This window comes from Mustela erminea, chromosome 2, assembly GCF_009829155.1.
Source record: "Mustela erminea isolate mMusErm1 chromosome 2, mMusErm1.Pri, whole genome shotgun sequence".
NCBI lineage: Eukaryota > Metazoa > Chordata > Mammalia > Carnivora > Mustelidae > Mustela > Mustela erminea.
The window spans coordinates 98,356,157-98,368,578 of NC_045615.1; the positions used below are offsets into that span (position 1 = coordinate 98,356,157).

Sequence of the window (12,422 nt, forward strand, 5' to 3'; positions counted from 1 at the left end):
AGGGAAAGAAGTCAGTCTGAAAAGGCTGCACACTATATGGGTTCCATCTACAGGACATTCTAGAAAAGGCAAAACTATGGGGACAGTGAAAATATTGGGGCAGGGGTGGGGTTAAGGGGGAACATGTGGAGCATGAGGGTGTTTAGGGCAGTGAAGGTACTCTGCATGATACCATAATTGGCAGACACCCGTCATTACACATTTGTCCAAACCCATAGAATGTATGACACAAAGGGTGACCCTGGAGATATAGTATGGACTTTCGATGATGATGACTTGTCAGTGGAGGTTCACTGAATGTAACAAATGGTCCCAGTGTGGGGGGGTGCTGACAGTGGGAGAGAGGGTGGCGGGGAGGGTGTGCTGGCCGTGGAAAGAAGGCAGTATATGAAACTTCTTTGTACCTTCTGCTCAATATTGCTGTGAAATAAAATATAAGATTTAATAAAAATAAACGCCTAATAAAACCGTATCTAAGATCATAGTTGTGCTCTTGTTTGAACTGTTTGAGGCTACACATTTCACCTGAAGTACACATCCCTCCCCACAGGAAGGGGAACGGAAAGGATGAAGGAAAGAAGAGAGGAGTCTTCATTTTGAATTTGGAACCATGTACATGTGCTCCCTAGTAAAAGTTCATCTTTTTTTAAAATGCACAAAGTAGTATGCCTTGGTCAGTTAAATAAAAGAGGTTAGTATGATTTACCTCGATCATGTCTTTGTAAAAAATCTACGAGAAAGCACACCAACACCAGAGGAGAGTTCCATCTCCTTAGTTGCCAGGTGCCTGGAAGAGCTAAAGAGCAGCAGAGGGAAGGGCAACACTGCCAGCTGGTGCCAGGATGGAGAATAAATCAGCCCGAGACCCTCAGCTCCGGGCCCCATGAGGCCAAGCATGCGGCTTTCCCAGCTACCGCTGCTGCTCCACCTTTCAGGAGGTGGCCCTCTGCCATGTGGGTGTGAAATCCAGGCCCGAGTCTCCCTGGCGGGATGGAGCCTGCTCCATGCGGTCCCTGAGCTCCGTGAGTTAACAGCAGACAACTATGCTGGTGAGGGCTGCTTGGCTCTGGAGAGGCGACAAACAGTCCATCTTGGGCTTGGATCTGCAGAGCTTATAGCCTCGAGCGACAAGCCCACCAGGAGCTAAGATAACTTTAGGCACAGGAAACCAGTCTGGGGGAAGACACAGGTCGTGCCAGGGGCCTTGCTGCTGTCTGTGTGGCCTGAGGAGGCCTCCCTGAAAGCCACTGCACAAACTCCAGAAGAGGCTGCAGACTGGCACAGGGCCCACGCGGAACCTGCGAAGAGCAGTGTGCTGCTCAGGAGCGCTGGGAGCGAGGGGGCCTGAGAAGGCGCTATGGACACACTGGAGGGCCTGAACATGAACCTAGGGGTCACAGGAAGCCCCTGGAATGTACATCAGGGGAGGCTCTGCCTGGACTTGACGCATAAACAGCAGGGGGAGAGCAGATGGGAGGCGGCCGAGGGGGCCATGCCAGGCTGTGAGTGGGAGGTGACTGAGGGGGTGGCTGCAAGGACTGACAGCCAATTCCAGACTGATGTTTGCAGGCAGAGACGGTAAGGCTTGCTGCAGGTGAGGCTGGAAGAAGATCCAAGGTGACTTGTAGGTTTCTGGATGAAGTAGCTGATAATAGTCAGGACTTGCTGGTTTCTGAGAGCTCATGTCAGGCATAGTCCTAAGGACTGCTTCACACACAGGCACACATACACACACTTGTTGAAAACTCACAAGATTGCTGTAGGGAAAGGACTGTTATTATCCTTCTTTTACAGATCAGGACACTGAAGCACAGAGGAGTCAGCATGCCCTAGCCATGCAGGAGGATGTGGTAGCCAATGCCACTGTCCTTGCTCTGCCCCTTACTGGCTCCCAAGGATGCGGAAGGATGAGGGGTCTCTACCCAGGGGGCACCGAAGGAGGCAAATTCAAACCCCTTTCGGGACACATCACTCTGCAGATGTCTGTGATGCACAGAACTGCCCCCAGGACCCCAAGGGCTGCACATGGGGACTGTCAGAAGACACAGGGCTCCAGCAGGGAAGACATGGGCAGAACGTGCAGGGCTGGACTGGCCATGTGCATAGGGAGGGAGGCTGCGGCTAAGTCTGACGCTGAATGCGGCACACAGAGCACAAGATGCGCCCCCAGAGCTGGCTCTCACTGTAGCAACCCAGGTTCACTGCAGGGGCACCTGGGTCAGGATCTCGGGGTCCTGGGATCCAGCCCCACCTCCTGCTCCCTGCTTCACCCTCTGCCACTCCTATGCCCCCAGTCATTCTCTCTCTCTCTTTCTCAAATGAATAATAAAAAAAAATCTTAAAAACAAAAACAACAACAACAAAAACCAAGTCTACTTATTGATGTCCACTCTGCATGCCCTCATGAATCTTACTCACTGGATTCTGAACATCTATTTATACTCGTCCATTTTTTTTTAAAACATTTATCTTTTAAAGATTCATTGATTTAGCTTACAGAACGAGCAGAAGAGGGAGAGGCAAAGAATCCCAAGCACATTCCTCCTGAGTGCAGAATCCAACTGGGGGCTTGATCCTACTACCCCAAGACCACGACTTGAGCCAAAATCAAAGTTGAGGACTACTCAACCCACTAAGCCACCCAGTGTCCCATACTCAGCCATTCCAACAGAGCAGACTCTCACTCCTCCCTGTTTATCAAACAGGCTCTTCTTAAGGGAAAGGTAGCTCAAATTTTCTAAAATAAATCTAGGGTGATGCCTGGGTGGCTCAGTTGCTTAAGTGCCTGCCTTTGGCTCAGATCACGATCTCAGGATTCTGGATAAGTCCTGAAGCAGACTACTCCCTGCTTCTCCTTCTGCCTGATGCTCCCCTGGCTTGTGCGCTCTCTCCCTCTCCCTCTCTCTCTCTCTGACAAATAAATAAATAAATAAATAATCTTCTTTAAAAAAAGGAAAAACCTTCCACATCTATATTTTTTTAAAAATAAATATATCTAGGGGCACCTGGGTGGCTCAGTTGTTAAGTCTCTGCCTTCAGCTCGGGACTTGATCTCAGGGTCCTGGGATCGAGCCCCACATCGGGCTCTCTGCTCAGCGGGGAGCCTGCTTCCCCCTCCCCCTCTCTGTTTGACTCTCTGCCTACTTGGGACCTCTGACTGTCAAATAAATAAATAGGATCTTTAAATAAATAAATAAATAAATAAATCTAGGAAAGGAGTGGCAGCCTTTAACTTCTAAGAGGCTATGATTGGACTGACAACCATTTGTTTTCAGAACAAAATTCCACCTAATTGTCCTTTGCAGATGACGAAGTTGGTGGATTGCTTCCAGAAAACTGTACTTTTTCTCATGGTTCAAACTAGGAGGGCAGCCCTGCGGGGTGCACCTGCTGCACAGCCCACTGCAGGGGGACAAGCAGGCCTGAGGGCGACTCACACGTGGTAGAAGCATGCTACTGTCTCAAAAACAAAGGGGACAGTTTTTGAACTTACCACAGCTTCTGACGTGGATGGGAGTTTCTGCAGCCCTGTTCTACGAAGAGTCTCCCTGGGACTCCGCAGGTGCAGTTTTAGCTTGCCAAAGAGGATCTTCAACAAAAGCAGGGACACGTGATGGACAGGTCTCAGCTTTGAGAGAAACTGAACATCACAGCCACAGAAGGCCCACCCAGTTAGATGCTACAAACACTCAAATTCTGATCTCATACTGTTCTTGGATTTGCAGGCTTTGAAGGAATGAATCTCAATGTGAGAAAACATGAACAACTTACATACTTTCCAGATAATAAACATAAAATAATATTTATAAATTAAGACTAAATCTCTCTTTAACCCCTAAGAAGTATTTTTTAAAAAGATTTTTTAATTTATCTATTTAATAGACAGAGACCACAAGAAGTCAGAGAGACAGGCACGGAGAGAGGAGGAAGCGGGCTCCCGGCTGAGCAGAGAGCCCAACGCGGGGCTCAATCCCAGGACCCTGAGACCACGACCTGAGCCGAAGGCAGAGGCATTAACCCACTGAGCCACCCAGGCACCCCAGAAGTATATTTTATAAGAAACAAAATTTCCCTTTACCTCTCGAAGCTGATTATTACTTGTTATATGAAACCGCTCTCCTGCAACAAAATGGGCTTCTTGCTCCAGTTCCTTGAGACGAGACTGTGAATGTGATATATAATCTTACTAATGTTTTTCACAATCTAAGATTATTTTATTTGCTCATCAAATAGTTCCCAACATAAGTTATTATAAGAATAAAAAATAGCCAAATGTTTACCAAAATGTATATTAAAAATATATCCTTTGACTCACAGTGAAAACCTCAGGCTCACAGAATCATCCTCTCCCAAACCTCAGGAAGCAAAATGAAAGAAGCAAAATAGGAAGTAACACACCAAAATAAGGGAAGAATGAATTCTCTAGGAATATTACTCCTAGAAAAGGGATCTAGCATCATACCACCAACTTGAAAGCATCCAAGGTATCCCACGGTAAAGGAGTTAGGACCATTGACCTTGTAGGTCCCTCCCACCCAGCGGAGAGAGCAGTCACAGGGGACACCAGGGACCATGCTCTGAACTGCCACATCCAAGGTCCAGGTGACAAACAATCTAAGCATGTCCTCTGCATCAGCTGACACAGTACAGGGTGGGGGGCAGAGCTGAATTTGTAAGCCCTCACCCCCTTGCCACTTCCATCAGAAGAAAAGTAGCAGGCAGCCAGGACTTAAAAACATAATTGTAAAAATGGGGCACCTGAGTGGCTCAGTGGGTTAAGCCTCTGCCTTCAGCTCATGTCATGATCTAATTGGGCTCTCTGCTCAGCGGGGAGCCTGCTTCCCTCTCTCTCTCTGTCTGCCTCTCTGCCTACTTGTGATCTCTGCCTGTCAAATAAATAAATAAAATCTTTTAAAAAAACATAATTGTAAAAGAAAATAGAGCAGGGGTTAAACCAACCCACCCCGGTGAACTATCACTTGCATTCTCTCCTTCATCAGAAGAGGGCGGCCTTGAGGCTGACATTTTGAAAGAAGTTACAAAGATGGTCCAGAGAAGTTAGGAACAGAATGAACCTGATACAAAAAAGGAGTATCTAGGTGAAAAGAAGCCAGAAGCACCGTGCCTCGGTTAAAGTATGCCAGAACCTGGTTGTCAAAGAAAGAAATGAGAAAAAGAAACCAAGGAGCAGAGCATTAAAGGACAGATAATGGATTCCTTCAGGAGTAAGCCATACCTTAGGGAACAAAAACTCCAGCAACAAACTGTGTGAGCTTCCAGTTAAAACGGCACAGTAAACTTGCACGATGATGCACCCGTGTTCAGGCACGGCAAGAAATGGATAAATAAACAGAGAAAAACAAAAAGATAGTTTCCTAAAAGAAACAAAACAAAACACAAGCATCTCTTCAGAGCGGGAATAGATACACACTGCAAAGCAGCAGGAAGAACAAGGGGGAAGCCCAGTGGGGCTGTGGGGCCAGAGGCTGGAGGCCCCGTCAGGCCACAAAGCGGGCATGGCAAGCCCTCCTTTCAGAGAGGAAGCTGGGCCAGTTTGTATCAGTTACCTGCTGCCGCATGACAGAGCACACTGGAGTGGATCAGCACCTCAGGTGGGGCTCAGCTAGGCGCAGGTGCTGGCTGCATGGCCGCATGAGTAAATTCATTTCAAATTGTCACCCATTTAAAAGTTATGTTAACTGTTTTTTTCTTATTGATATGAGTTCTCTATTATAGTCTGCATAGGAGTCCTTTGTCATATGCATGAAAATACAATCAAAATTCCAACAGGATTTTTAAAAAAAGTAGATCAAAGAATTTTATATGGCCAATGCAAAGAACTTAAAACTAGACAATACCATATAGAATAAACACAAAGATGTAAGACATACCATAGGGTATGAAGACGTATTATCACAAAGCTACCATAACTAAGGCAGGGCAGTATTAGCACAGGATAGACCAAAAAACCCCATGAAACAAAACAGAGTCCAGAAAAAGATCCACATTACAAAAATCAAACATACACTGCGACCAGCCTTGAAAATTCCCTAAGCAGACGAAACCCATCTTGTCCTACAAGTAATGCTCCAGTTAGTCTCTTTTGGGAGATCAGCAAGGCTAACTTGATCTGGGTTGTTTCTTGCTTGTGCCTCTGAAAATCATAAGTGAATCTCAAATTGTGCTCCCCAAAATCCTACTGCAGTAGTCCACCACTGTGAAGAATAACCAGTCTTTGCCTCCACACCATATAAGGGGCTTATGACATCAGACCTCTGAGCCTCGCTCCATGGCTTGTTTTGGTTTGTAAACTGTCTTTCTGTGTACAATTAAATTTTGCTAATTACTACTTCAGTGCTCCAGCGGTTTTACTTCTGCTTTTCTCTGAACTTCTGATAGTATTGATCTGACTTATGACACAGATGTTATTGTAATTCGGTGGGGGGAAACAATGGCACTTTTAATCAACTGAAAAAAACAGAAATCAACTTGGGGGGAAAAATCTTAATGATACCTGATACCACATAGAAAAATTAATGTGAAATGGATGATATGCTGAAAATAATACAGTTTATAGAAGAAAACACAGAAGAATATCTTTACTAGAAGGCATACAAAAGAGATCAGCACATAAAAATTCTTAAACATTTGAAAAAATGGTTCACTGAATTTCATTATAATAATGAGATTCTGTTCACCAAAAGATACCACTATTAAGAGAGTGAAAAGACAAGCCACAGACACAGACTGAGTTGGAAAGTATTTTAGGTTCTATGGGGCACATATGGCTCCTGTCACCGTATTCTTCTTTATCTTTATATGTTTGTCTTTTAAAACTGTAACAACCACTCTTAACTTGTAGGCCATATGAAAATAGGCCACAGGATAAATTTGGTCCAGACTATTGTTTGCCAAACTCTGGACTGGGAGAAAGGATTTTCAATATATATTATAAAATACTTACATACAGAATTTATTACAAGGACTCACATACAGAATATATAAAGAACTCTTACAAATCAATACAAAAAAATCAGTTAACATAAATTTCAGAGTGAGTGAAATCTTTAGAAAATTGATAACGAAAGAGTACATCCAAAATACCACCAAACGTAGGGAAAGGTCCTCAATATGATTAATCATCAGGAAAATGCAAACTAAATCCACAATGTAAATCCACACAATCCACTGTAAATATACAATGACAGACCCATCAGATCAAGTAAAGTGAGAAAGACTGGCAGTGTGCATGGTGAGGATGTAGCAAATGGAATTGGAAAAGGTCATGACCAATTCCAAGAAGTCTTTGGAAGTACCTATTACCACCTACACACACCCTATGTTCTAGCAATTCCACTTCCAGACATAAAATCAGGAGACAGGGGCACTCACATTTATGTACATGAATATTCACAGCCACTGTGATCACAGTGCTTACCGATGAGAAGGATGTAAGGAAGCTAAGACACGTTCTAAAATGGGTGTTACACAGCAAGTCTCATTGGAACACACATCTGCTAAACTCACCAAATAAGTGAATCCCAAAGACAGAATGTGAGTAAAAAAAGACAGAACCAAAGATCCCACATTGTGTGGTTCCATTTACATGAAGCTCAAAATCAATGAACAGAGTCAGATTAATGGCTCTCTCTGGGGGTACAGATGAGGAGCTGACAGGAGGAGGTGCCTTCTGGGTGCTGGAAATATTCTATATCTTGCTCTGGGTGGAGTCACATGCATGTGTATGTGTGTAAAAACATGTCAAGCTGCACACTTAAAATTTACACCAAGGAGATTCTGGAAAAAAGTAGGAAGCACATGTGAGAAACTGCCTCCCCACCTGGACCACAGCTGCAAGGGCAGAAACCATCTGATGCAATGACCATCCCGGACTCCGGAGTCTGTTGACCGCTTGCAACTTCCAGGCTTGGAAGGTAAATTACAGCTACTTTTGGTCAATTTCAGCTCTTAGCATGGTAGCAGCTACCCATCCCCATCTTCCACCACCAACCACACTGCAGGCAATCAACCACGTTTCTGGAACAGTGTGCAGAAGCCAGGGTGGGCAAAAAGACCCTGTCCTGCAAAGAACAGGGATCTGGGCTCTGACTGCCGATTTTAATAACACACGTGTAGATAAATAGGCAGGCAGCCATGGTTGTAGCCCGTCCCCACATTGTTGTAAGACCCTCCCTCTCCAGCTGAACAGACTTCCAGGGGAATTAAAGGGCCAGCACTCTTTTGCATCTCCTTTCATTTTTAATTTTTCCTCCTTTTGAGAGCCAGAAATTAAAGACAAGGATGTTCAAACACTACTGCTTATGCAGGGAAAATTAGAAGCAGACCATGTATACCCAGGAAAAATCTTGGAAAAAACATGAGAAGACCTTAAGCTTGCCCCTCAGGCTGATCTTCAGCACAGAGACACCCCATGGCAATAAAAAAAAACCAAAACCAAAAACACTAACATAGAAGAGCAAACCCTGTGGTGGGGGGGAGAATATGGTTTCCAGAGCTACCACATTATCAGATTCAAATGTCCAATGTTCGATAAAAAATGTCAGGGCAGGGGCGCCTGTGTGGCTCAGTGGCTTAAAGCCTCTGCTTTCAGCTCAGGTCATGATCCCAGGTTCCTGGGATCTAGCCACATCAGGCTCTCTGCTCAGCAGGGAGCCTGCTTCCTCCTCTCTCCTCTCTCTCTGCCTGCCTCTCTGCCTACTTGTGATCTCTGTCTGTCAAATAAATAAATAAAATCTTTTTTAAAAAAAATGTCAGGGCAGGGATGCCTGGGTGGCTCAGTTGGTTAAGCAGCTGCCTACGGCTCAGGTCATGATCCCAGCGTCCTGGGTTCAAGTCCCACATCGGGCTCCTTGCTTGGCAGGGAGCCTGCTTCTCCCTCTGCCTCTGTTTGCCAGTGCTCACTCTCCCTCTCTCTCTGACAAATAAATAAATAAAATCTTAAAAAAAAAAAATGTCAGGACATACAAAGAAAAGTACCACATTCAAAGGGAAAAACAAAACAAAACATCAACAGAAACTGTCCCTGAATAAGACCTAATGGCAGATCTACTAGACAAAGACATTAAAACAACTGTCTTAAAGATGCTCAAAGAACAGGAGGAGGATGTGAAGAAAGTTAAGAAAACAATGTGTGAGCAAAATGTAAATAATGACAAAGAGAGAAAAAACCTAAAAGGAAATCAAAAAGAAATTCTGGAGCTGAAAAGTATATTAACTGAAACAGAAAATTCCTTTGGGTGGCTCAACATCAGATTTGAGCAGGCAGAAGAAAGAATCAATGAACTTGAAGGCAAGGTAATGGAACTTACTGAGGCTGAGGAACACACAGAAAAGAAATTGAAGAAAAGTGAACAAAGCCTAAGGGACGAGTGGAACATCGTAAAGCAGATGCATATGCTTTGCATATGCATTGTGGGCATCCCAGAAGGAGGAGAGGAAGAAAGGGGCAGCAAAAATACTTGAAGAAATAATGGCTGAAAACCTCTCAAATTTGGATGAAATACATGAATATAAACATCCAAGAAGCTCTACAAACTTCAAGTAAGAGGAACTGAGATCAACACCAAGGCATAATGTAATCAAGGTTTCAAAAGCCAAAGGTGAACAGATAATCTTGAAATTAGCAAGAGAAAATTGTCCTCACATATAAGGCATATAACATATAACGTCAGTGAGCAGATCTCTCATCAGAAACTTTAGAGGACAGAAGACAGTGAGCCAGTATTTTCAAAGTGCTAAAAGGAAAAACTGTCAACCAATTATCCTGCATCTGGCAAAACTGTCCTTCAAGACTGAGGGAGACACTGAAATATTCCCAGATAAAGAAAAACTGATGGAGATGTGATCACTACATGTGCCCTGGAGGAAATGCTCCAGGAGTCCTACAGGGTGACATGAAAGGACACTAGACAGTGTCTCAAAGCCATATGGAGAAATAAAGATCTCAAGAAAGGTGACTATGTGGGCACTTATATAAGCTAGTATTATAATAACAATCTGTCACTGCACTTTTTATTTTCTCCATACTTAAAAAAAATTATGAGTTAAAATCTAATATTACTGTAATGTTGGTTTATAATTCCAAGTCATGTTTCCTAAATAGTTTAAGAGACTAATGCACTTAAAAAATTATTAGCTTATGTTTGGGGCACACAATGTATAAAGATATAATTTTGTGGCATCAACAACTGAAAGGGGTGGGGATAGAGCTGTAAAGGAGCAGAGTTTTTGCATGTTATTCAAGCTAAACTGTAATAAACTCAAATTAGAGTGTTATAATGTTAGGATGTTAAATGTCATCCCCACAGTAACCACAAAGAAAATAGTTATAGGATATACACAAAAGAGAATGAGAAAGGAATTTAAATGATTCACTACAAAAAAGCAACTAAACACAAAGAAGACAGTAATACAGGAAAATGAGAGACAAAAAAATGTATAATGCACATAGAAAACAGCACAACGACAGAAGTTGAGTCCCTCCTTATCAGTATTACTTACATGTAAGTGGATTAAACTTTCCAATCAAAAGACAGAGATTGGCATAATAGATAAAAACATATGGTCCAACTACATGCTGTCCATAAAATGCGAACATTATTTTTTAAAAGATTTTATTTATTTATTTGAGAAAGACAGAGCATGAGCAGAGGGAGGGGCAGAGGGAGAGGGATGAGCAGACTCCCTGCTGAGCAGGAAGTCCAATGTGGGACTCGATCCCAGGACCCCAGGACCATGACCTAAGCCAAAGGCAGATGTTTCACCAAAGGAGCCACCCAGGTATCCCAAAAGACAAACTTTAAATTCAAAGATACAGACAGGTTGAAAGTACAAGGACAGAAAGAGATATGTAAATAGTGACACAAAGAGAGCAAGGATGGCTATATTAATACCAGAAAAAACAGACTTTAAATAAAAAATGGTTACTAGAGACAAAGGGTGACATGTATGTGACACATACAGCAACTGTCATACAACACTTATAAACACTTACACACCTAATGACAGACCATCAAAATATATGAAGAAAAAAATGACAGAATTGAAGGGATAAATAGACAATTCTACAATAATAGTTCCACTCACAATAACTGGTAGAACAGCCACAGAGAAGATAAGGAAACAGAGGACTTAAACAGCACAAGAAACCAATGAGATCCAACAGACACACAGAGCACCACCCGCAACAACCACATACACTTACACATGGGACATTTTCTAGGACAGACCATATCTTAAGCCACAAATTAAGGCTCAAGATATATAAAAAAATAGTTATTATACAAAACATCTTCTCTGACTACAACAGGATGAAGTTAGAAATCAATAACAAAAGGAAAACTGGGGGTGGGGGTCGTGCCTGGGTGGCTTAGTGGATTAAGCCTCTGCCTTTGGCTCAGGTCATGATCCCAGGGTCCTGGGATAGAGCCCCGTGTCAGGCTCTCCTCAGCAGAGAGCCTGCTTCCCCCTCTTTCTCTCTGCCTGCTTGTGATCTCTCTCTCTCTCTCAAATAAATAAATCCTTAAAAAATAAATTAATTAATAAAATAAAATAAAATAAAGCTCTGATTAAAAAAAAAAAAAAAAGGAAAACTGGAGGGGCCCCTGGGTGGCTCAGAGGGTTAAAGCCTCTGCCTTCGGCTCAGGTCATGATCCCAGGGTCCTGGGATTGAGCCCTACATCGGGCTCTCTCCTTGGCGTGGAGCCTGCTTCCTCCTCTTTCTTCTCTGCCTACCTCTCTGCCTACTTGTGATCTCTCTCTGTTGAAAAAATAAATAAAATCTTTAAAAAAAAAAAAAAGGAAAACTGGAAAATTCACTAAACTGTGGAAAATAAATTATTTTAAAATGATCAAAGGATCAAAGAATAACTCAAAAGAGAATTTAGAAATTATTTAGAGATGAATAAAAATGAAAACACAATATATCACAACTTATAGGATGCAGCAAAAGCTGCAATAAAGGGGAATTTTTTTTTTAATTTTATTTATTTACTTGACAGAGATCACAGGTAGGCAGAAAGACAGGCAGAGAGAGAGAGGAAGAAGCAGGCTCCCCGCTGAGCAGAGAGCCTGATGTGGGGCTCAATCCCAGGACCCTGAGATCATGACCTGAGCCGAAGGCAGAGGCTTAACCCACTGAGCCACCGAGGCGCCCCTAAAGGGGAATTTAATAGCTATAAATATTAAGAAACAAGAAAGACCTGAAATCAGTAACCTAACTTTACAACTTAAAGAACTACAAGAACAGATTAAACCCCAAGGTGAAAAAAAGATGATGATAAATATCAGAATAGAGATAAAGGAAATAAATAGGGAAACAGTAGAGAAAACTGATAAAACCAAAAGTTAGTTTTTCAAAAAAATTTTTTAAAAATTGACAAGTTTTCACTAGGTAGACTAAG

The 12,422-nt window shown here is 42.9% G+C and overlaps 1 protein-coding gene across 1 annotated transcript in view; it reads right to left on the minus strand.

Moving 5' to 3' along the window:
- POLN (DNA polymerase nu) overlaps positions 1–12,422 on the minus strand; it is a 155,415-nt gene that overhangs the window by 88,561 nt on the left and 54,432 nt on the right. The window contains exons 11-12 of the mRNA XM_032333603.1: positions 4,079–4,162; positions 3,494–3,589 (exon numbers count right to left, since the gene is read on the minus strand). Of these exons, the coding sequence (XP_032189494.1) occupies positions 3,494–3,589; positions 4,079–4,162 (180 nt within the window). The remainder of the gene's footprint in view (positions 1–3,493; positions 3,590–4,078; positions 4,163–12,422) is intronic.